Below are 25,623 nucleotides of genomic sequence, written 5' to 3' on the forward strand. Positions count from 1 at the left end.
GCTGAGGCAAGAGAATTACTTGAACCCAGGAAGTGGAGGTTGCAGTGGGCCGAGATCACGCCACTGTACTCCAGCCTGAGTGACAAAGGGAGACTCCGTCTCAAGAAAACAAAAAACAAGAGTATCTGATGAAAAAAGTTACAGAACTGTATGTATTTTTTATATAGATATATAAAGTGAGATAAATTAGACAACTGCAATTAATTTAGGCTTATCTATGGATGAATTTTTTTTGGAATATACAAGACTGTGGTTACCAGTCTATACCCACTGTCTTCTTTTTTTCATGAACATGGGTTATGGGTTAACTTTTTAATATAAACATTAGAGGCTTTTAAAGTAAATAAAGTCAATTTATATTTTTTTAAAAAAATTAGTACACTGGCCATAGGCAGGCTCAAGAATCAAGGGTACATTCAAGGAGTCAAGGAGACCAGGTCATCTCAGCATGTCATACGATGCTCAGCTGGCCTGGCACGGTGGCTCACTCACACCTGTAATCCCAGCACTTTGGGAGGCCGAGGAGGGAGGACCGCTTGAGCTTGGGAGTTTGAGACCAGCCCAGGCAACATGGTGAAACCCTGTCTCTACAAAAATTATAAAAGTTAGCCAGGCATGGTGGCATGTGCCTGTAGTCCTAGCTACTTGCAGGGCTGAGGTGGGAGGACTGCTGAGCCAGGGAGGCTGAGGCTGCAGTGAGCTGTGTTCACGCCACTGCACTCCAGCCTGGGTGACAAAGCAAGATCCCGTTTCGGGGTGGGGGCGGTGAGAAAAAGATACACAGCCATCTCAGTATGGGCCTTGGAACCCTGGGATCAAAGAAAAGGTTAGGTAAGCTGGTTGCTAACAGAACTTTAACAGTTTAAGAGACACACAGGACTAGTCCTGTGGGTTATCAGAACTTATAAACATTAGTGTCACTAAAGCTGGTATACAACTCCCCCACTGCTAAATTTGACTGGCTTAAAAAAAAAAAAAAAGAAATACACAGGAAAGCAATATAATACAGTAGAAATCCCGAAAGCTTTGAAGTCCAGAGAATTCAAATCCAGTTTAGTTACTTAGCAACCATTAAGTTAATACTTATAACTAAAGCAAATTATTTAGATGCTCTAGGCCTCAGTTTCCACATCTATAAAATAATAGAAATCTTTACATAAATGGTTCCCATCTTTATATACACAACGGTCCCCATTTATAAGGTTTTTAGAAGTCTAAAGATTTCCCATAAAATAATCATATTTTCAGTACCTAAATACCGAAAGTCTTTGGAAATCATGGAGGTTTTAAAGTTCGATAATACCTAAAGTTGGTAACAACATGGGGAAAGAGCTATTGGTGGGCACTTATTTAGAGCAACCTATTAAGGTAACTTGACAACGTCTATCAAATTATAAACACCTGATCCAGCAAATCTCACCTCTAAGACTTTACATCGCAGATATGTTTTACACAGCGGGCAAAGACACATGCCTGAGAACGTTCACCACAGCATCATTTGTAATCACAAAGGATGGCGACTCTAACAAATGTTCCACAATAGGGGAATGCATATATAAATGGCTATATCCCCAAATTAAAAACCATACACTCTTGTAACAGCAATATAAACTGATAAAACATTTCTAGATGGCCAATCCAGGAATAATACTGATCACAATTCTTAAAAACTGTGATGACCTTTGAGCCAACAGTTTGTTTCAGAAATATATTCACAGAACTAATTAACGATGTGAGAAAAGATGCAGAGATAGGAATGTTCACTGAAGCTCCTTAAAATGGCAATATACCCTCTTACAACCCATTGTTAATAAGTTAATCAAATAATGGGAAATACAGTCATCAAAAATGTTATAGATGACTATTTATTAAAATAAGATACTATTAAGGGGAAAAGGCAGGCAGAGTAATGTACAACTTGTATAATCTTTTTTTGTAAAAAGAAAATCACCACATATAACATACAGATGTATATAAAAATAAATATTGTACAGAATAAAAGTAACCACCAGTTATCTCCAGGTGGTGGGATTATGGTTAAACATTTTTTTTCTTCCTTTTGAATTTTTTTTTACTTTATAGTTTTTCTACAAAGCATATATTATTTCTGTAGTACTAAAGCTGTTTTGGTTTTAAAGGAAATAAAATAATTAAAAAATAAAGTCCTTTGCAGCAACGCAATGACTCTATGAAAGTGCCTACTTCAGTTATGAATCTTGAGATATAACTGGTCAACTCATCTTCGGAGTGTAGAAACAGACATCAGAAATTAAATAGAAACGAGTACTATATAGCCTTTCTAGTAAAAAAACAAAAACAAAACACTAAAAACGCTAGTCTTTCACCATTTCTTTCATGTAGACAACAACCCTATCCTATCTTCCACACTCAGGAACCAATAAGCAAATGAATCTGCCAGAGAAAATACAGAGCTGCCCTGGGAAAATTCTTACCAAACTAATGGAATTTTTGTAATTAAAGAAACAAAAACAACCAACCAACCAAACAAAAAAAGCCCCAGATCTCTTTAACAGTTAGGAATTTTGGGTTGACATTTTCTCTCCTAGAAATTATCAGTAGCAAGAATCTACTGCTCTCTCACTTGAAACACCAGTATCGAGTCAGCACTAACTTAGAAGGAATAGCACCATCTACAGAAATCACTTCCATATCAGAGAATCATTACTAAATTCATTTTCCAACAGTAGAACCACATCTATACCTAACTAAACAGGTATGGCTGCCCCTGAGACCTTTTTTATTCTTTCACCCCTCTAGCCCAGGATTATTATTTCCCAATAATCCCACTTACCATTGTTGTTGGCAATTAGTGTGACAAGAGTCTTCTTTGTACTGTCGCTGTTCTGTGCCCCGCTGCTACTAACGGTGGTGGATGTAGAGAGGTGCCCAGCAACAGAAGCATGGGCAGCGATGGGCACTGGAGCCGAGACTGGCTGCTGGCTCACAGAAACTGTGGGGAAGGGGAGGCACAGTCACTTGGAGACAGGGACAGATGACACTAAAGGATACTGCTCTAATCTTCCCTTTCCATCTTGTTGTGGATCTCTATAGCCAAAAAGTTTCCTGTTTCATAAATCCAACTGTTCATGTGATTTCTCCTCCTACTTAACCCTTAGTCCACCATTTAAACACAATCCCTTCTTCTTTGTCTCACATCTCCTGGTTAATTAAGTTACATCACTGAGCCCACTGAACTGGGATTTTAATACTTTGCTTACATAACACTAGCAAACCTCTACGACTCAAAGGTTTATTATTACCACTAGTGGTATTCATAACCATGCACATTAAGCCATCCAAAAAGACCTTGAACTGTGCCCTATTTCAGCCTAAACCAATGCCATCTTCAGGTCTCAAGACAGGAAAGATAAAAATAAAGAGCAACTGGTACAATTTAGGGGAGCAAAAGAACTACCACCCATTTTCTGAATTCAGGGCAATCTAGAATTTGACTCAGCAGTATCACCTTTATGAAAGAAAAGCTAACAAGCCTAAATTTGTAAACTGTCCATGAAGGCAGACACAAGGCAATTTCTACTCTGCTCACAAAGGAAACCAAGTTCAAGTAAAACAAAACAAAACAAAAAAGACTATGGGAACCTATTTTTGACTGGGTACATAAATGAGCACTGACACACACACACCACCACTTTGAATTCTTGTTCATACATCTTTTAGTAAGAAGACTGCTAGATATTTGATAAACACTGGTTAATCCAACCTTCCAATGTTTTCAATGAAATAAATATATAATTTCTAGCTATACGGATGAGGAAACTGAGGTTTTCACAGACTACAGCATGGGAAAAAAGGTAGCACCAGTGAGTGCCACAATGAGGTCTCCCTGGATTCTTAAAAGTCCTTTTTCATCTCACACTTTGTTAACCAAAATACCATTCAATTTAATTAATCATCTAAGATCAGAAGAGCTTTTGTTACCTGTGGTAGTTTTATCCACTGAATTATAATCTTCAACTACAGAGTCCTCAATGACATCACTGATTTTCTGCCATGGCTCCAACTCCTCCTCCTCACATTCCATGAACAGGTCGGTGTCTGCCATGCTACAAGAAAAACATTCAAATAAGATATGGGCCTAAGAATAGGAGATACTGCTTTATACCAAATATGAAATCAGAACTTTGACTCCATTGGCAACCTACCTCCTTGGGCTGCTTTATCATATGCTGCTCTAGCCTTTCTCCATTTCCAAGGGTTCAGAATTACAACTTTTATTCTTGAATATTAGAATCCATTGCACAGCAAATTATTTAATAATTAGGGCTACAGGCCAGGCATGGTGGCTCTGCCTGTAATCCCAGCACTTTGGGAAGCCGAGGCAGGTGGATCACCTGAGGCTGGGAGTTACAGAACCAGTCTGGCCAACATGGCAAAACCCTGTCTCTATTCAAAATATAAAAATTAGCCAGGTGTGGCAGTGCGCGCCTGTAATTCCAGCTACTTGGGAGGCTGAGGCACGAGAATCATTTGAATCCAGGAGGCGGACGTTGCAGGGAGTCGAGATCACAGCACTGCACTCCAGCCTGGGGGATGGAGTGAGACTCTATCTCAAAAAAAAAAAAAAATTAGGATTGTAAAAGTTTAGGCCAGGCACAGTGGCTCATGCTTGTAATCCCAGCATCTTGGGAGGCTGAGGCGGGTGGATCACGGGGTCAGGAGTTCAAGACCAGCCTGGCCAAGATGGTGAAGCCCCATCTCGACCAAAAATATAAAAATTAGCCGGGCGTGCTGGCAGGCGCCTGTAATCCCAGCTACTTGGGAGGCTGAGGCAGGAGAACTGCTTGAACCCCGGGCAGCAGAAGTTGCAATGAGCCAAGATCGCACCACTGCACTCCAGCCTGGGCAATAGAGACTCCGTCTCAAAAACAACAACAACAACAACAACGACAAAAAGTTCAATGTGTAACACCCAGGGCCAGGGCCAGGGTCAGGATGAGGACAGTGAGGTGAGTCAAGCAAGTGCAGGATCGGATTCAGTCTTTATTTAAAATAGATATTTTTTCAGTATGGATTGTTCTGCATTAACACTGATCTTTTAAAAATGATGCATTAAAATGCATTTATTATGATTACTGAACCTCTCTGTACTCCTTTAAATTTTGCACCTAAGATGAGAACCTCACTTGTCATACTCTAGTCCCAGTCCTACTACTACCTTGTACATCTAGTCTAGGAAATTCTGGAGGCTATTCCACTGTGATTTTGGAGTCAATCCTTAATTTGAAAACACTGCCTAAATTACATGTTCCTTTAAAAAATTAAAGTCTGAGCCGGGTGCAGTCGCTCAAGCCTGTAATTCCAGCACTTTGGGAGGGCGAGGTGGGGGGATCACCTGAGGTCCGGAGTTCGAGACCAGCCTGACCATCATGGAGAAATCCTGCCTCTACTAAAAATACAAAATTAGCCGGGAATGGTGGCACATGCCTGTAATCCCAGCTACTCAGGACGCTGAGGTTAGAGAATCGCTTGAACATGGGAAGTGGAGGTTGCAATGAGCCACAATTCATGCCATAGCACTCCAGCCTGGGCAACAAGAGCGAAACTCCGTTTCAAAAAAAAAATAAAAATAAATAAATAAAGTCTGTATCTCTGCAATGCAAACAAAGAGTTATTGCTATTCAACCCTCCAGCAACAGTTTACTAAGGGTCAGTTTCCTTGTGTTGGAACGCGAATACCATTGCTGTTCAAAGTTCAAACACAGCCTTTACTGCAAAAGCTCTAAGTGTCCTTAGAGTCTTAGTAATTCTGCTGCTACATCCATAAGCGAAAACCAAAACCAACCAACCAACCTAACCATTCTGTTTACTGAATAGTTAAGAGCCATACAACTTGACAGTAGCAGTTTGCAAAATGCCCAACAGATGGCATTGTTTCCCTTGAAAATTAAAAATATCTTGCAATGCCCCAGTGATTTAGCTATAGCCAGGGGCAGTTTGAGTTTTAATGAGTAGAGTGTTTAACTGGATTCTAACTGGTCTTTCATCTTCTATTTTAATTATTTCTGTCTTTCTAACCATGAAGCGGGTGAGGAAAGAAAAAGATCTAAGAGATCAACTTAAATTCTCTTATTTTCAGGCTTAATTATATGAAGACAATACTAGCCAGAAACTGAATTAAAAAGAAATCAAATCCATATCATAGGTATTCTTTGAGACAAAGACAACACATGCCTTTGTTTTCCAGTCTAATTCCACTACAAAATATATTTTAAACAATTTTTTCCTTAAATACTTACTTTTATTCCATTGTTCTTTGCTGTGTAACCTTCTGACAGCTTAAGAGTCAACAGATAATTAATGCACAAATATCCAACACCCAGCAGAATGAATATAAACTGTGGATAATAACCTCTGCCGATGTTTTTCAAGGACCTACTTTTGTCCTGACCAGTTACAAGCAAACTCTCCACACATATGAAAAACTTTGTTTTGGAATATGAAGAGCTATCAGAATACAAATTGTGGTTTTCAATGTCATGCCTGTGGTTATTTTAGTAGCATATCCAAAAGGGTGTACTTTTATCTTAAGTATTCATAATACCTTAAGAGTTTCAGTTCTTTATTTTATAAAGCAATGAATTACAATAAGAACATTGAAATTTCTTCCATTTGACCTTGAGAGAAATGGAAAGAACTCCAGCTTGGGTAACATAGCAAGACTCCATCTCTACAAAATTTTTTAAAAAATTAGCCAGGTGTGCGGCACACACCAGTGGTCCCAGCTACTTGGGAGGACGAGGTAGGAGGATCGCTCGAGGCCAGGAGTTCGAGGTTACAGTGAGCTCAAGGTTACAGTAACTGCAGTGGTGCCATTGTACTCCAGCCTAGGCTGGAGAGCTGGAGAGCAATACCCCATCCCTACAAAATAAAAAAATGAAAAATAAATGGAATAACCAAAAAGGGTAGATCTGAAAAGATGGCAAAGAAAGATGTTTATGTCCTAACTACTTTTTAATCAAGTGAGAAAAATATCTCTTCTCCTTAGGTATGAGTACTGCCAAGATATCCAATGTAAATTAAAAGACTCAAAATGAAAAGAAAATCCAACTTGGCTGGACACGGTGGCTCACACATGTAATCTCAACAATTTGGGATGCTGAGAAGGGTGCATCATTTGATGTCAGGAGTTCCAGACCAGCCTGGCCAACATGGTGAACTGAAACCCCACTTCTACTAAAAATACAAAAAGTAGCCGGACATGGTGGCACATGCCTGTAATCCCAGCAACTTGGGAAGCTGAGGCAGGAGAATCGCTTGAACCCAGGAGGCAGAGGTTGCAGTGAGCCAAGATCGCGCCACTGCACTCAAGCCTGGGCGACAGAAGCCAAACCCCCTCTCCAAAAAAAAAAAAAAAAAAAAGAAAAAAAGGAAATCCAACTTATGGGGAAATATTTTTCATGTTTTTTTTTTTAACAACACAGAAGATGGAGTTAGTTAATAAGGTTTGTCAACTCAGAAAATATTAGGTCTGCTGACTGAACATATTTCACAAATGTACAAAGCATCTCTGAAGACACTGAAGCCAAGTTTTTCAAAACTATCCTTGATTCTGACCTATACTCTGGTATCTCAGGATGTGATCAATTCCTTTCACTTTCAACATCTATAACTCAGGGTCAAAAATATGATACAACAGAGACATAGCAACCTAATGTAAATACTTAGCAAACCAAAAATAGAAAACGCAAATTTAGATCCTTCTTCTAGTTTTCTAGTTATTAAAAGGAAACCTTTACTAACATAATAAAATGCAGTATTTAATATTTCTACCAAGATTCTCAGGGAACACCACCATTCTCCGTGGTCTTTCAAGTGATCCATGGCATACAATCTCCTTTCAACTTTTTTTTTTTTTTTAAGGCCCCGATCAGGGCAAGGACAGCCTTTCAACTAGTTTTGAACAAAGAAGACAGGAATTACTAAATATGCAGTGTTAATATGTACATCCAGATTCTGAAAATGGGCCCCCCACCAAAAAAAAAAAAATCTTCCCAAACTATTATTCCACACATTTAACCTCTTTCTATACCAAATCTTTCCCATAAAGGAAAAAACAAAACAAAACAAAACAAAACACAATGCATTTATTCCCCCTCTTCCCTAATTTCTTGCTATGAAGGACTGGATACTTACCACACTAAAAAAAAATTACGCTGAAATGTAATCCTTAATTAAGGGGCAGTTTAATTGCTCGTTTTTTATTTCAAAACTGCCAAATAGAAATGCGAATTTCAGGTATTAAAGGCCAGCCCATGGTGAATACAGTGCTACATCAAGAAGAAAACGGCCAGGCGCAGTGGCTCATGCCTGTAATCCCAACACTTTGGGAGGCCGAGGCAGGGGCATCACCTGAGGTCAAGAGTTCGAGACTAGCCTGGCCAACACAGTGAAACCCTATCTCTACTAAAAATACAAAAATTAGCCAGGTGTGGTGGCACAAGCCTGTAATCCCAGCTACTCAGGAGGCTGAGGTAGGAGAATCGCTTGAACCTGTGAGGAGGAGGTTGCAGAGAGCTGAGATTGTGCCACTGCACTCTAGCCTGGGCGACAGAGCGAGACTCCATCTCAAAAAAAAAAAGGAAAACTTGGATGGGCAGTAAATTTGGGACTCATACTGCAACCAAGTGAAGAGGCAAATTTTCATACTACAACTATGAGTCTCCGAATCAATATTGTAGTGGTTCCTTTTCTGCTATTTTTAATGAGATACAAATTTTAATTGAATATAAAAGTTTACTCAGATACGTATCTGTCACTCAGTTTCAAAAACTATCAACTCAAAATGGATTCCTTCATTTATGCCCCCACTTCTCCATATTATTTTGAAGCAAATCTCTAAAATATCATATTCACAAATATTTTGGTATGTAGCTCTGAAAGATAAGGACTTTAAAAGATTATAGTTTAGAAAAATTGTATGGCAGGGTGTGGTGGCTCAAGCCTGTAATCCCAGCACTTTGGGAGCCTAAGAGGGGTGGATCACATGAGGCGAGGAATTTGAGATCAGCCAGGCTAACACAGTGAAACCCTGTCTCTACTAAAAACATAAAAATTAGCCAGGTCTGTAATCCCAGCTACTCAGGAGGCTGAGACAGGAGAACTGCTTGAACCCAGGAGGCGGAGGTTGCAGTGAACCGAGATTGCGCCACTGCACTCCAGCTTGAATAGCAGAGCAAGACTCCATCTTAAATACAAAAAAATTGTATTACCATTACATGCCTAAAAAATTGATAATCCCTTAATATAAAATATCTAGTCACCATCCAAATTTCTTCTTCTTTTTTTTTTTTTTTTGTGAGATGCGGTCTCATCCAGGCTGGAGTACAGTGGCACGATCTCAGCTCACTGCAACCTCCGCCTCGCAGGCTCAAGCAATCCTCCCACCTCAACCTCTTGAGTAGCTCTAGGGACACAGAGCTAACTAACTTTTGGGATAGCCAAGAGCCACCATGTCTGGCTAATTTTTTGTATTTTTTTGTAGAGAGGGGGTCTTACCATGTTGCCCAGGCTGGTCTCAAACTCCTAGACTCAAGCAACCCACCTGCCTCAGATTCCCAAAGTGCTGGGATTACAGGGATAAGCCACTGTGCCCAGCCTTTGATGTGTTTTGATCCATGCAGTTACCTTTACAGATACTCATTGTGTCCTATTTTGGCCAGTGGGAACGTCTTCAGTTGGCTACTGAGTCCTTCTGACACACCCTAGTATCGTTTGATAAAATCTTTGCTGATAGTCAAGATGTTTCAGCTCATCTCATACATTTCCTGTCCCAGACCTAGAACCAGCCATTTCTTCAAGGAATGATACTGGTGGGGAATGAGTTTCCAAGACCACAATAAAAGGCTAGGGTCCTTCTTGCTCATTTTAAATAAAAAATTACCTCCATACGAATCCCCAACTATTAGCTATCTTCAACTTTGCTCTTATATCATCTGATGGAAAAATTTCACATCCACAAATACATTTCTTAGAAACTTAAAAAAAATTCTTTCTCCTGAAATTTTTACTTGAAATGTTTCAGTCTTATATTTATTAAACTACTCATTATTTCCCCTCTTATCCTATCCTGACTATGTATTCCCTGAACAAGATACTTAGATCATTGGGATAATTTATATGTAGTTAAGAAATTCTGGTCGGGTGTGGTGGCTTACATCTGTAATCCTAGCACTTTGGGAGGCTGAGGCGAGAGGATCACCTGAGTTCAGGAGTTTGAGACAGGCTTGTGCAACATAGAGACATCTTGTCTCTATTAAAATTTTAAAAAACTTATTTTAAAAAGATAAATTTTAAGAAGAATATAATCAAATGATCAAAGATTAACAAAGAGGACACATTTAGTTTAATCAAGCCTTTTAGCAAGTAACTTTTCAAGACTATCCTTTCTTTGCCTATAATCCCACCACTTCAGGAGTCTGAGGTGGGAGAACTGCTCAAGCCCTAATTGTTTGAGCCCAGAGGTTCGAGACTAGCCTGGGCAACTTGGTGAAATCCCATCTTTACAAAAAATAGAAAAACTAGCAGGGTGTTGGTGGCATGCACCTCTGTAGTCCCAGCTACTCAACAGGCTGAGGTGGGAGAATCTCTTGAGTCCGGGAGGTGGAGACTGAAGTGAGCTGTGTTTGAGCCACTGCACTCCAACCTGGGCAACAGAGCAAGACCCTGTTCTCAAAAACAGACAAGCAAACAAAACACACAAGCAAACAAACAAAATTATCTTTCCTTGAACAAAGGATATAGACAGATCATGTCAAACATTTCACACAAAATTCTCAACTATTCCTAAGCTAATAGAGATCTTTTTCAAGCAAATGAATGCAGGGGGCAGCAGACAGGGAAAACAGAGATTTAGATACAGCAGAAAGCCTACACCTTTACTTTCAAAACAAGAGCTAATTTCTAATCTTCAATAAAATTCCCAGTAGTGCTGAAAGAGTTCATCATATTCCAGCGTTCTCCAACATATATCAGGCACAGCCCAAGCTACGCACTACATCTGCAGAAGGGATTCATTCAACAGCTGTACCTAGCTTACATAAAGGGAAACCTAGTTCACAAAAGACATAAATAAATAATTAAGGACTCTTCATAGGTGACAGTGAATTTTATCAGAGGTCAAGTTTGCCCCCCAGAGGGCATTTGGCAATGTCTAGACATTTTTGGTAGTCACAATCAGGGTGGGGGTGAGGAGAGGTGTTACTGACCTATCTAGTGGGTAGTGGCCAGGAGTGCTACAAAACATCCTACAATGTACAGGATAGCCTGGAGAGTATCTGTCCCTAAATGTCAATAATGCCAAGACTGAAAATCACTGATCAAACTGAATACATATTCTGAAAACGAGGGCAATTTAAAAAAAAATCATCCCACATTCTATACATAAAGAACTATCATTTCTTTTTAAAAATATTTGTCCTCTCAGGCCAGGCATGGTGGCTCACGCCTGTAATCCCAGCACTTTGGTAGGCCGAGGTGGGCAGATCACGAGGTCAGGAGATCAAGACCATCCCGGCCAACACAGGAAAACCCCATCTCTATTAAAAATACAAAAAATTAGCCAGGCATGGTGGCGGGCGCCTGTAATCCCCCCTAATCGGGAGGCTGAGGCAGGACAACGGCGTGAACCTGGGAAGTGGAGCTTGCAGATTGCGCCACTGCACTCCAGCCCGGGCAACAGTGTGAGACTCCATCTCAAAAACTCTGCAACAGAGCAGAACAAGGTTCTTATGAATTATTTAAATGGTTATATCATATATGTTAAAAATTTTTAATAAAACCCATATATACCTAGTCTGCTTCATCCTATAATTACCTACCTGTGAAACTTGATTTTTTTTTTTTGAGATGGAGTCTTGCTCTGTTGCCCAGGTTGGAGTGCAGTGGCATGATCTCGATTCACTGCAACCTCCGTCTAACGGGTACAAGTAATTCTCCTGTTTCAGCCTCCCAAGTAGCTGGGACCTACAGGTGCCTGCCACCAGGGCTGGCTAGTTTTTGTATTTTTAGTAGAGACGGGTTTTCACCATATTGGCCAGGCTGGTCTCGAACTCCTGACCTCAGGTGATCCACATGCCTCGGCCTCCCCAAAGTGCTGGGATTACAGGCATGAGCCACTGCACTCAGCCAGAAACTTGATTTTATCTTCATATTCATCTGACAACTTTTAGGCCACTCTTGTTCTTACTCAAGTACATATTTTCTCCTAATAAAACAAGAGCATCATGATGTTCACCCTGTAAAATTATGGTTTTATGGTTGTTTGCCACTATCCATATTGGCTGGTGAATAATTTTTGCGAAAATAATTTTCAGGTTCTTTTGTCTAATCCCCAGTTTTAAGTTTAAATTTAAATTTTTTTTTTTTTTTTTTGAAACAGGATCTTTGTTGCCTGGGCTGTAGTGCAGTGGCACGATCTCAACTCACTGCAGCCTCGACCTCCTGGGCTCAAGCAATCCTCCTGTCTCGGCCTCCCAAGTAGCTGGGACTACAGGAATGTGCTACCATGCCTGGTTAATTTTTGTATTTTCTATAGAGTTTTGTCATATTGCCCAGGCTGGTCTTGAACTTCTGGACTCAAGGGATCTGCTTGTCTTGGCCTCCCAAAGTGCTGGGTTTTACAGGCATGAGCAATCGCGCCCAGCCTTCCCAGTTCTAAATTTTTTCTAGTTATGGCCCCTTTACAGTTCCTCTACAGGTTACTTTTGCTACATATAAACTCTTCTTGCTTCTTCAACTTCCAAATCATTTTTGCAGAGAGCAGTGAATCAAAGTGACAAAATGGAAACCTATTTCTAGGTTCTTCCTTAAAAATCTTATGTATGAGGCCGGGCGCGGTGGCTCACGCCTGTAATCCCAGCACTTTGGGAGGCCGAGGCGGGCGGATCACAAGGTCAGGAGATCGAGACCACGGTGAAACCTCGTCTCTACTAAAAATACAAAAAATTAGCCGGGCGCGGTTGTGGGCGCCTGTAGTCCCAGCTACTCGGGAGGCTGAGGCAGGAGAATGGCGGGAACCCGGGAGGCGGAGCTTGCAGTGAGCAGAGATCCGGCCACTGCACTCCAGCCTGGGCGACAGAGCGAGACTCCGTCTCAAAAAAAAAAAAAAAAAAAAATCTTATGTATGGTTGAACTTAAAAGTTACAGTAGCTCTGTATCTCAAAAGCCAGAGGTTATGATCCTAATATGTTTAAATAGAAAAACATCAGCCAAGCCTGGTGCAGTGGCTCATGCCTATAATCCCAGCACTTTGGGAGGCCAAGGTGGGTGGATCACTTGAGGTCAGGAGTTCGAAACCAGCCTGGCCAACATGGTGAAATCCCATCTCCATTTAAAAAAAAAAAAAAAAATTAGCCAGGTGTGGTGGCACATGCCTGTAATCCCAGCTACTCGGGAGACTGAGGCAGGAGAGTCACTTGAACCTGGAGGTGGAGGTTGTGGTGAGCCAAGATCGCACCACTGTACTCCAACCTGGGCAACAGAGCGAGACTCTGTCTCAAAGGAAACAAAAGAAAAACATTAGCCAACAAACTACTGACTAATAATTCACACTAGTTATCAGTTGTTTTGTTTATGGCATCTTTTGGCAAACAAATAAACAAGAAAAGCCAAAAACAATGTATGAAGTATTACTGACAATAATATTTAACCTGAATCAAATCAATGATTTATTTTAATTAATTTTATTTTTTAAATTTTTTGAGAAGGAGTTTCACTCTTGTTGCCCAGGCTAGAGTGCAATGGTGATCTCAGCTCACTGCAACCTTCACCTCCTGGGTTCAAGCGATTCTCTTGCCTCAGCCTCCCAAGGAACTGTAATTACAGGCATGTGTCACCATGCCTGGTTTATTATGTATTTTTAGTAGAGATGGGGTTTCATCATGTTGGTTGGGCTGGTCTTGAACTCCTGACCTCAGGTGATCCACCTGCCTCAGCCTCCCAAAGTGCTGGGATTACAGGTGTGAGGCACCACACCCAGCTCAAATCCATTATTTAAATTTAACTTTCCATTTAGAAGAAATACAGCAATAAAAGAACAAATTAAGTATCACCACAAACAAATAATGAGATAAATCCAGAAGGCGGGACATTCTAGAAGGAAATAATCGAATGCAGAATATGGAACATTCTATAAAACTAATATAGTCTCTTCAAAAATGTCGATGTTCAGCTGGGCGCTAACATTGACACCCAGCCACCATGTTGGTCAGGCTGGTCTTCAACTCCTGACCTCGCAATCCACCAGCCTTGGATTCCCAAAGTGCTTTGATTACAGTTGCGAGTCACCATGCCCAGCCTCTTTCCCCTTTTCACATGCGTGAAATTTTCTTAATAAAAACTGAGGTGGGGTAGGAGGGGGTGGAACTACCTACTCATATCTTAGCTGTGGTATTTTGTACTGCTACATTCTGCCATATCTCTTTGGTATCTACTAAATAACTGGTAGCCTTGTTGGCTGAATTTCTTGATTTATTTCTACGATCAATTTTCACATAACTTGTATATATACATTTCTCTTTTTTTATTTTTATGCAGGCATTTTCACTTAATATACGTTTCTTAAGACACAGAAAAATAGTTAAATAAGAAATAACTAATAAAGGTGGATTATGTAGGCTACCAAGGAGGTACATTACTTTCTTCTATTAATCCATTATTTGACATCTTGGTAACCTAGGTGGTTTCTCTATTTTGTAGTAACTGTAACATGATTTTTGTGCACTCAATAGGTTTTACTTAACACTGCAGGCTCACACAGAACTATTAGAAATACTCAGTCTCTTGTCTCATCCTTCAATCCATAATATGGGAGTACCCAATAAATACCCTCGGGGGTGGGGAGGGAAGGGGATTATTTCTTAAATGCTGGCGAATATGGTAGTCTACCTTATACTAAGGCCCTATATAATGAGCTAGTCAATAGTCTATATAATTGTAAAGGCAAGCTACAAACAGACCTTTTAAAACAATGTACTATTTAAAAGCAGCAAACAGAATCCTGCAGATACACCTGCCTACTTTTAAGGTATTTAAGGGGCAGCAACTGTTGCCTATCTTCATCTCAAAGAAAATTAGAAAAAGATCTGTTTTCTACAACTCTCCTGATATACTTGGTTCTTGAAGCTCTGAATTCCTTTGTGTTGTTCTTTCATAGCTGTAAAGTCCAGAAATGAAGAATGAAGAATCCAGAAATGAAGAATTTGGTTATCTAACATTTTCAATTTACTGCCAGTACATACCTGCCCAAAAATCAACGTAAAAAGAACATTTGGAACAGGAAAAATATTTTATAGAAAACAAACATTTTTAAGAACACCACTTTCTTGTTTCAGGGTGAAAAATAAACGATGATAATCCTCAACATAACTGGTAATTATGTTTTCAAGTTACCTCAATTTTTGGATCTAAAAAGGACTAATACCAGAAGACCTATAGGGCTGAATACTTAATATGTGTATAAAACTAATTATAGTTAAACATGTAATAAGCTTTTATTTATCCTGTCTTTTGCACAGCCCATTTTGTCCCTCACAACATCTAACTGTTGTAGTACCTCACATATAAGAATCATATGGGTTTTAAGTAGTCTTAATAACCTAAAATTTCCAAACTCAAAATACTTTCCTCTTGTCTGGTAGCCAATCCTGTATCAAGAAATATCCAAATATTTAGTTCTGTGCTCTTTACTAAAACAAGTAAAGTAAGCAACGAGTTCTCTTTTCTAAAGGGGTCAATATTCAGGAGTCCCTTTCCCAAGAAAAATATCTAGTATGATGGAAAGCTTTTCTTCGATGACAGTTGTGTGTTACCTAAATTCCATTTCTATGCTTTCAATTTCTTTTAATTCTGCTAAAACCTAGCAATAGGTTAGTGTCTCTCTTCCGCTTTCCTCCCCTTCGTTACATATAAAAGTATGTTTTTCAGTTGGGCACGGTGTTTTACGCCTGTAATCCTAGCACTTTGGGAAGTCAAAGTGGGTGGATCAAGAGGTCAGGAGTTTGAGACCAGCCTGGCCAACATGGTGAAACCCCATCTCTGGAAAAATACAAAAAAATTACCCGGGTGTGATGGTGTGTGCCTCCTGTAATCCCAGCTACTCAGGAAGCTGAAGGAGGAGAATCGCTTGAACCCGGGAGGCGCAGGGTGCACTGAGCCGAGATTGCGCCATTACACTCCAGCCTGGGTAATGGAGCGAGACTCCATCTCAAAGAAACAAAAAAAAAAGAAAAGTTCTGTGGATATGGCTTCTTATCACCAACAAGAATACCAAGGAATCTATCAGAATGTTACCATATTACTATCATGACAAAGGCATTAACCAGCTCTAGGATTTGTAATCAACCAGCTCTAAAGTTTGTATTTTATAGATAAGGTCAAAATAGTGGTTTAGAGAGACTAAATAACTTCCTCAAGGCTACAGTTTGTAAATATCCCAGTTCGTATTCAAAGTAAGCTTTTTTTGCTTTAGAACTCTTCCCCAGGTCACTGTCTCTTCCATCAACTTCAATTATTTATAAATTCTCCCAAAATTCCCCAAGGGAGTTAGATTTGAATGATTTAAAGAGCAGAAACACAGGACTGACCGAATGATTCTCATTTTTTTGACTCTTGAAATTATTGAAGACGCCAAAGATCTTTCATGTGAATTTTATCTTTCCACATTTACCACATTCAAAATGTTAAAATATTTATTAATATATTTTAAAACGAGCCCATTACAAGTTAACATAAATAACATTTCAACAAAAATTACTTTCCCTCCAAAAAGTGAGAAAAGTAACACTGCTTTTTTGCGTTTTGCAAATCTCTTTTATGTCTAACTTAATAAAAGATGGTTGGATTCTCACAGTTACTTCTGCATTCAATCTGTTGCTATATGTCATTTTGGTTAAGTATATAATGAAAATCTAGTCGGAAAAGGGAGAAGTATTTTAATAACCTTTTCAGATAACTGTAGATATTGGTAAACACTAAAACTCAACAAATGGTAGTTTCTTTTTTTTTTTTTTTTTCTTAAATAGAGACAGGGTCTCACTATGTTGAACTAGGCTCAACTCAAACTATCCTTCCACCTGGGCCTTCCAAAGTGCTGGGATTACAGGAGTGAGCCACCATGCTAGGCCAAATAGTAGTTTCTTAAAGGATAGCAACATTTTGGAATCTGAAACCACATCAATCCACTTTTTTACTGTTAAAATCCATTGCTATATCTGGTATTTTCAAAGGCTCTTTTACTTTTGCTTGATTTTGCAACATCATGCATTGGTCATCTGCAAAATACAGATTTACTAAGTTATGCCCATCTTCCAAATGACATATTATACAACATTTTTAAATATTACAGTCCTTAACCACTCATATCATAAGGGAAGTTTTTTAAGTACTAGGAAGCTGTCAAACTCCAGCTGTCAACTTTTTAAAAATTCTAATTTTCACCCAAATTTTATCACTGGTAATAAATACTGTCAATTGTTTTCCTAAAAGTGACAAGCTCACTTCATTTTCAAGAAATATCTGCCAAATACTGAATGTGAAAAACCACAGTTTGCCAGTCGCATGGTACTCCATGAAATAAGCCACTCACAACCCAATCCCACAAATGCTTTTCCCTCATGACAACAATCACACCTCCGTAGGCAGCATAAATGCTTTATCCATGTTTATTTCATCACAAATTCTTAAAAATTAAAAAGACAAGTAGTCAAAAGCTAAGATTTAATAATAACAGGCGGGACACGGTGGCTCAAGCCTGTAATCCCAGCACTTCCGGAGGCCGTCGCGGGTGGATAGCCTGCCATCGAGTTCGAGACCAGCCTGGCCAAAATGGCGAAACACCGTCTCTACTAAAAATACAACCCGGGAGGCAAAGATTGCAGTGAGCCGAGATAGTGCAGTGAGCCGAGATAGTGCCACTGCACTCCACCCTGGGCGACAGAGCAAAACTCCGTCTCAAAAAGATAAAAATACAATCATAAATTTTACTGCATCAAGGGCATTCTCAAGTAAGCAGTTTGGTGCCACTGACTTGCTTTGTGCTAAGGTACCGTCAGTAGTTTTACCCAGCATTGCTTTTGAACCATCAGCGTATCAGTGAAAACAATAAATAGCATCTTACTATTATTTTGAAAATAGTTATGACCTTGAGGCTCCCCTGAAAGGGTAAGAGGAGATCCCCACAGGTCATCTGCCCACACTTCGAGAACTGCTTTCCTATATTACACCACTAGTTCAAGATGGGAGTGGAAACTCTAAATCACGTTCGTCCCAAGAGTCCATGTACCTCCTTAGTTTGAGATACACCAACACAGCTCTGGAAAAGGGAAGGAAATCAAGGGCGCAAGGTGTCATTTGTTTCAACATCTTGAACACTTTTATGTTAGACCAGTAATTTTCAACGTAGTGGTCACATTAATCAGCCTCAGCCGCAGGACTGCTCATTTAAAACTGTAGAGATGACAACTCCCCTCCGCTCCATTCGAATAAATTCGGGGGATGAGGCTCCCCCAAATTGTACGTTTAACAATCTTCGAGTTACTTTTTATGCACCCCGAAGTTGAGAATGATTGTACTAACAGTTCGAATTCAGAGTTTAAGCTCTCAGACCCTGAGCAATGGTGTCTCGAAATTAATCGTTTGCCAAGGAGCAGCCCTCCCTGCCCCCTCCGTTTCCCTTTCCTCTAGTTGGGCAAATGCCTACAAAAGTAAAACCCCGGCCGGGAGCGGTGGCTCACGCCTGTAATCCCAGCACTTTGGGAGGCCAAGGCGGGCGGAGCACCTGAGGTCAGGCGTTCAAGAGCGGCCTGGTCAACGTGGTAAAACCCGTCTCTACTAAAAATACAAAAATTAGCTGGGCGTGGTGACACATGCCTGTAATCCCAGCTACTAGGAAGGCTAAGGCAGGAGAATCACTTGAACCCGGGAGGCGGAGGTTGCAGTGTGCAGAGATCGTGCCACTTGCACACCAGCCTGGGCGACAAGAGTGAAACTTAGTCTCAAAAAAATAAAAAAAGTAAAACCCCATTTCTGTGGAGTCTTGAGCTTCGGTGAGAGGTGTCCACGGGCTTGGAGGGACGGGCTACACCGCCTGCATCAAGACAGCGGCTGCTCTGAGATAGTCCAACTGCATCTTAATTTCCATTTTGAAAATGAGACTGGCCACCAAATGACTCTGAGGACTCATCAGCACTACCTTTTTCTGAACTAAGAATGTCCAAGACAAGTGCTACTAGCAGTTTGAGAGAATCCCACATCTGGAGAAGAAGGAAATCAGAACACGCAGAAAGAGGGAAAGCAAGTAGATTAATGACAGTACTCCTTTGCAAAAGCAGCCAAGAATCTAAAGAAAATAGTCCCCGGGATAAACATGGCGCCCACCGCGGCAGGACATAATCACCAGAAAATAGAGATTCTCCGCCCCATCCCATTTGATAAATCACGGCGCCATCCCTAAAGAAATTTGGGGGCCGAGGGAGGAGAGTTCGTAAACTAGCTGCAGTGCACTAAGGCTTAGGATGTACTATTAGACCAAGGAGAGATTACATAACAAGGCATCGGCTCAGCAATCACTCATTTTCCTCCTCCCGCTCAAAACGAGCGCCCCACTCCTTCTCCGAGCGGGGACGGGGCGGGGAGGGCCGCGCACCCCCACCCCCAGGGGCCGCTCCGCCGCCGCCCGCCCCCGCCCCCGCCCGGCCTCGCCCCCTCGCCGGCCCCTCCCGCCGCGCTCCGCCGTCTCGCCGCCGCCCGCGCCCCCGCCCCTTCCCCAGCGGGCCACCGCCCGCGCCCGCGCCGCCCACTCCTCCGAGACGCCTCGCGCCGGGCGTGCGTGTGGACGTCGGGCTGTGTGCGGGGCCGTGGGGCGCGAGTGCGCGCGCGCGCGCGCCGCGACGGGCGCCAGGGGGCGGGGGTGGCCGGCCAGCCAGCAGGCAGGGGCCTCCGCCGCCGGCCCTTCGCGCAGCTCCCGCGGCCCGGGGCGCACGCACACACACTCGCGCTCGCGCACCGCGCCCTGCGGCCGCCCCTGCCGCGGGCCGCGCCGCCACTCGCGGTGGGCGGGGGCGCGCGCCGCCGGCCCCCCGCCCCCACCCCCGCGCGTACCGGCCCCATCCCCCTCTCATTGTCTCGCCTCGGAACGCCTCGCCGAGCGAAAAGATAACGGAACCCCCGGGAGCAGGGGGTGGGGAGAGAGAAGGCTCGCTCGCTCACTCACCTCCCGTGGTCGTCGCCGCCGGTAGTCTGACCCGAGAAAGGCGCCGTCGCCTTAAAGGGACCTTACACCCGGCGCCAGAAGGGGGTGGGAGCAGGGAGGGGACAGGGGCTTGGGGGGAGACGAAGAAGAGGTAACCGTTGAAAGCTCGTCTCCCCAAGGGTGAAAGGAAGCCTCCCTCGGGTTCGAGTGATTTGGGGTGGATTTTTTTCCCGAGGGGGGCGGGGGGGGCCCCGAGGGAGGGGGGTGGGGGGGCCAAGGAATGCGGCTCCGTGTACGGGAGCTGGCGCGGGGGAGAGAGACGCCGACTCCCCCCACCGACCCTCTCGCCCCGCGGAGGGATACGGTTCGTCACTTCCGCCCTCCCCTTTTTCACGGCCTCCCAATTGGTCGGAGCGTGCTGCACGTCATGGGCTCATCCAAACCCCTGCCCGGGCTTCTTTTCTAGTCAAGTTTGGCTGGGCCTGCAAATAAATAAATAAAGGAAAATATTTTTTATAATGAAAAAAGAATAATTAGTTTCAGAAGCTGTATCTAAATTTTGGTGAGAAAAATGAGACTCCCAAAGAAAATATTCCCCAATTTACTTGCCTAGAGTTTCCAAGGAAGTGTTGGGAGGCTCCCCCACTTTCCACTCAAGGCTTAGACCCAGTCAAGAGGAGGACTTCATGATACAGGCCAGGTGGTGAGGCCCAGTGGCACCAACAACTGTCATTGGAACAAAGAACAAAATGGCACTCACTCTTTCTCAAGAGACACTCGGCCAAGTAGCCTTGTGGCTGTGGCCTTGTTTAAGTGAAGAACTTTTAAAAGCCATTTTGATCCTCATGCCCTTCTGGATCCTGGAAAGAAGTGGCACACGATTGTTAAAGCGATTATTGTGATGGAAACTGCTTTGCTTCCATTGTGACTAGATTCAGCAGAGATCCCCAGTTCTAAGAAACCACACACACTCCACATCCTTATGCTTTTTGCTGCAATCAAGGCTGAGATGGGTTGGCTCAAAGAAATTGTTTGGTCCACTCAAACGACCATCCACCTGTTTATTTTTCCCCAAACAAAAACTACCTCTTCTCAGGTAGCTGAGAAATTTTGTCCTTTGTTGCTTTCTGAGATTATAAAAATGTAATATTTTCCTTGAATATTTGAAAATGTTTGCTATTTAAGCAATACACAAATGTTTGCTTCAAACCAAGTACTTGGTGCAGAAAGGGGAAATCCAGAATTATGTTTATTCGTTCTCTTTATATACACACTCCATTCGAACCTATTCAGACTGTGAAAATAGGCAGTGGAAGTAGGCATTCCAAATTGTATGCACCTGCCCGTGCACACACACATACACACACTGTGCACACACACATACACACGCTGCCACCACCTAGCTTCATTACATTTCATACCAAAACCATGTGAGTGATTTCCACTAGTGTGGGATGCTTAGGAAGGACTTCATTATTTGACTGAGAAGAATCCCTATCCTTCTGAAAATACTTCTGAAGACTTTCCAGACCTGATCTGGAGAAGCAAGCCCATGTTAAGATTATAGGATCAATCACCAAAAGACTATATGAAACTCAAATCCTATTTTATGCTGTCGTGTAATTACTTTAATTCATTATATATATCTACATTATGTATATTACATTACGTATTATTAACCTTTGAAAAATTCCAACATATTTTCCCATGCTCTGTCAATTTATTTTCTCAGCCAATGAGATCTAGTGCAGACTATGCCATATACCGTTGACCAATAACCATTAGCATGCTTTATTGAAAGTGGATCAGGCCGGGCGCGGTGGCTCAAGCCTGTAATCCCAGCACTTTGGGAGGCCGAGACGGGCGGATCACGAGGTCAGGAGATAGAGACCATCCTGGCTAACACGGTGAAACCCCGTCTCTACTAAAAAAATACAAAAAACTAGCCGGGCGAGGTGGCGGGCGCCTGTAGTCCCAGCTACTCGGGAGGCTGAGGCAGGAGAATGGCGTAAACCCGGGAGGTGGAACTTGCAGTGAGCTGAGATCCGGCCACTGCACTCCAGCCTGGGCGACAGAGCGAGACGCCGTCTCAAAAACAAAAAAAGAAAAAAAAAGAAAATGGATCATGCATCCATTCATTCATTCAATAAATATTTATTGGGAGCTGGGCATGGTGGCTCACACCTGTAATCCCAACACTTTGGAAGGCCAAGGGAGGAGGATCACAGCAGTCTGAGGCCAGCCTGGGCAACTTTGCAACATCCCATCTCTACAAAAAAAAATTTTTGTTTTGAAACAGAGTCTTGCTCTGTCGCCCAGGCTGGAGTGCAGTGGTGAGATCTCGGCTCACTGCAACCTCCGCCTGCTGAGTTCAAGCAATTCTCCTGCCTTAGCCTCCCAAGTAGCTGGGACTACAGGTGTGTGCCACGATGCCTGGCTAATTTTTTGTATTTTTAGTAGAGATGGGGTTTCATCACGCAGGCTGGTCTCGAACTCCTGACTTCATGATCCGCCCGCCTCAGCCTCCCAAAGCACTGGAACTAGAGGCGTGAGCCACTGTCCCCAGCTCAAAATTTTCTTTTAATTAGCTGGTTGTGGTATTCCTAGATACTTGGAAGACTTGGGAGGATCACTTGAGGCCAGGAGTTTGAGACTGCAGTGAGCTATGATGATACTACTGCACTCCATCCTGGGAGGGACAGAGCAAGATCCTGTCTCAAAAAAAAAAAAAAAAAAATTACTGAGTACATGTGCTAGGCACTGTTTTAAGTGCTGGGAATACAGCAGCAGCAACAACAACAAATCCCTTAATTTGTGGGATTTACACTCTAGAGGGAAAGAGACATAAAATATACACATAAACAAAACAAATTGTTCTATTATCTATTGTTAAATAACAAATGACCCCAAACTGAGTGGCTTAAAACAACAATTTCATTATCTCTCATGGTTCTGGGAGGTAATTAGGCTCAGCTAAACAGTTCTCACTTGGAGTCTCCTATGCAGTGGCTAGGGCTGAAGTAATCTCAAAAGCTTCCTTACATGTCTGGAAGTTGAGGTTGACTGTTGGCTTGGACTGCAGCTGGGGTTGTTGGCAGAACATTTACAAGTGGCTTCTCCGTGTAGCCTGGGCTTCTTTATATCATAGTGGCTGAGTTCCAAGACTGAGTGCCCCAAAAGGACCAGACAGAGATGGTGACCTAGTCTCAGAGGTCATATAATATCACTTCTATTACAATTACAGGATGGAGAGCATAGATCCCCATCTCTCAGTGGGAATAGTGGAACTGTCACATTGTAAGAAAGTGTGTGGAAAGGCAAATCTTGTGGCCATCTTGGAAAATGCAATCTGCTATATATTATGTAAATAAATATGTAATATATGAAATGGTAATAGGTGCTATGAAGGGTAAAGGGCAGGATAGGGGAATTAGGTGTGTGGTGCAGACATGGGGGTGGAGAAGTTGCTATTTTATGTGGGGTGGTTGGAGAAGTCCTCATTAAGGTGACATTTGGGCAAAGACCTGAAGAAAGTGAAGCAAAGTTTAGGTTTTACCTGTAGTGAAAATGAAGCTGCTGGAGGATCGTAAACCAAGTAGTGACACGGCCTGACTCACGTTTTTAAAGGATCACTGTGGCTGCTTGTGAAGAATAACTAGTCGAGGCAAGGGCAGATACAGGGAGACCAGATAGAAGGCTATTACAATAATCCAGGCGAGAGATGATGGTAGCTTGGACCAGGATGGGAGTTGTGAAGCTGCTGCTTCAGGTGGTTGAGTTCTGTGGTGTGTTATTTACTCCTCTGTAACCTATTTTTCTGTCATTTAGTTTGTGTCCTGGGAGACAGTTTTGACCCATAATGTCCAACAAAATGAGTGATGGTGCTATGCCTGCCACCAAGAAATAGAGAAAGACTATCCTGCTGAATGTAAAAGTGGGAGTTCTGCAGGATCTGGAGGCACCTTTGAGGAAATGGGTGAGGAAACAGAGGGTAAAGATCAATAGGCAATTAGGGAATGGAGTGTCTTTTGACGTTGTTAAAGGTATCCTGGCCGGGTGTAGTGGCTCATGCCTGTAATCCCAGCACTTTGGGAGGCCGAGGCTGGTGGATCACAAAGTCAGGAGTTTGAGACCAGCCTGGCCAACACAGTAGAACCCCATCTCTACTAAAAATACAAAAATTGTCCAGGCGTGGTGGCACATGCCTGTAGTCCCAGCTACTCGGGGGGCTGAGGCAGGAGAATCGCTTGAACCCGGGAGGCAGAGGTTGCAGTGAGCCGAGATCATGCCACTGCACTTCAGCCTGGGCGACAGAGTGAGACTCCGTCTCAAAAAAAAAAAAAAGGAAATGATGAGCAAAGACATTTTACACCTTCAGAGGATTTCAAGAAAACTCTGCCACCTTACAACACTGGTGCAGCACTTCAAAAGAGACTATACAGTTAACACTTCTATTTCCAGAAATGTATTCCCTGTGCTAAAGAGGGAATGCCCATATTAGTTTGGACAGTGTTGGAACATTTTGCTGTCTTCAGCTAAAACACAGGTTTCTGGAGTGAAGTAACAGAACTGATAGCTTTGGTCTCTCTTTTGGACCATCTGGATAATGGCTTGAACCATCTTGATGTTGATGGGAAACCCAAGTAGTAGGACAAATAACCTGAATCAGATCCTTAGAAATCGACTCATATGTGCCTCTGTAACATACTGGGGAGGAGTCTGAAAGCCAATCCAATCTGATGTGTTGAAGAAATTGGATCCTAGTAGTGGTACTCCTAAAAATTATCCCAGTCTTCAGTAGCCAACTTAGAAACTTTTTCTAAGAAAGGAAGTCAAAGGTTAATGGATGTCCCAAGCTGAGCTTTTCACAGTTAGATAGCTGGAGAGTGTTTCTTTTCTACAGTTTATGGAAATACTTATTTGCTTCCTTGGCTTATGGTTTCTGCCATGAGTTGAAAATTGGGGCTGGGCGCAGTGGCTCATGCCTATAATCCCAGCACTTTGGGAGGCCGAGGCAGGCAGATCACCTGAGGTCAGGAGTTCAAGACCAGCCTGGCCAAAGGTTTTTAGTGGAGATGGTGAAACCCCATCTCTACTAAAAATAAAAAAAAAAAAATTAGCCAGGTGTGGTGGCACACACCTGTAATCCCAGCTACTTGAGAGGCTGAGGCAGGGGAATCACTTGAACCCAGGAGGTGGAGGTTGCAGTGAGCCAGGATTGCACCATTGCACTCCAGCCTGGGCAAGAAGAGTGAAACTCCATCTCAAAACAAACAAACAAACAAACAAAAAAACCAAAAAACCCAAAACAACAACAACAACAAAACACACAAAAGAAAACTGGAACCATCTGTAGCTTGGAGAATATCAAAGAAGAGAGACAAATGATTTCAGCA

At 42.4% G+C, this 25,623-nt stretch overlaps 1 protein-coding gene across 4 annotated transcripts in view; it reads right to left on the reverse strand.

Annotated features, from left to right (window-relative positions):
* Positions 1 to 20,561, reverse strand: part of POGZ (pogo transposable element derived with ZNF domain) — a 55,125-nt gene extending 34,564 nt beyond the window's left edge. For 3 of the 4 annotated variants that reach the window (XM_025358844.1, XM_025358828.1, XM_025358821.1), the window contains exons 1-3: positions 20,249 to 20,561; positions 3,961 to 4,085; positions 2,813 to 2,971 (exon numbers count right to left, since the gene is read on the reverse strand). In XM_025358844.1, coding sequence (XP_025214629.1) covers positions 2,813 to 2,971; positions 3,961 to 4,084 — 283 coding nt within the window. In that variant the 5' untranslated portion in view covers position 4,085; positions 20,249 to 20,561. The remainder of the gene's footprint in view (positions 1 to 2,812; positions 2,972 to 3,960; positions 4,086 to 20,248) is intronic. The other variant, XM_025358835.1, reaches the window with a different exon arrangement.
* Positions 20,562 to 25,623: the final 5,062 nt, after the last annotated feature.

This window comes from Theropithecus gelada, chromosome 1 (assembly GCF_003255815.1).
Source record: "Theropithecus gelada isolate Dixy chromosome 1, Tgel_1.0, whole genome shotgun sequence".
NCBI lineage: Eukaryota > Metazoa > Chordata > Mammalia > Primates > Cercopithecidae > Theropithecus > Theropithecus gelada.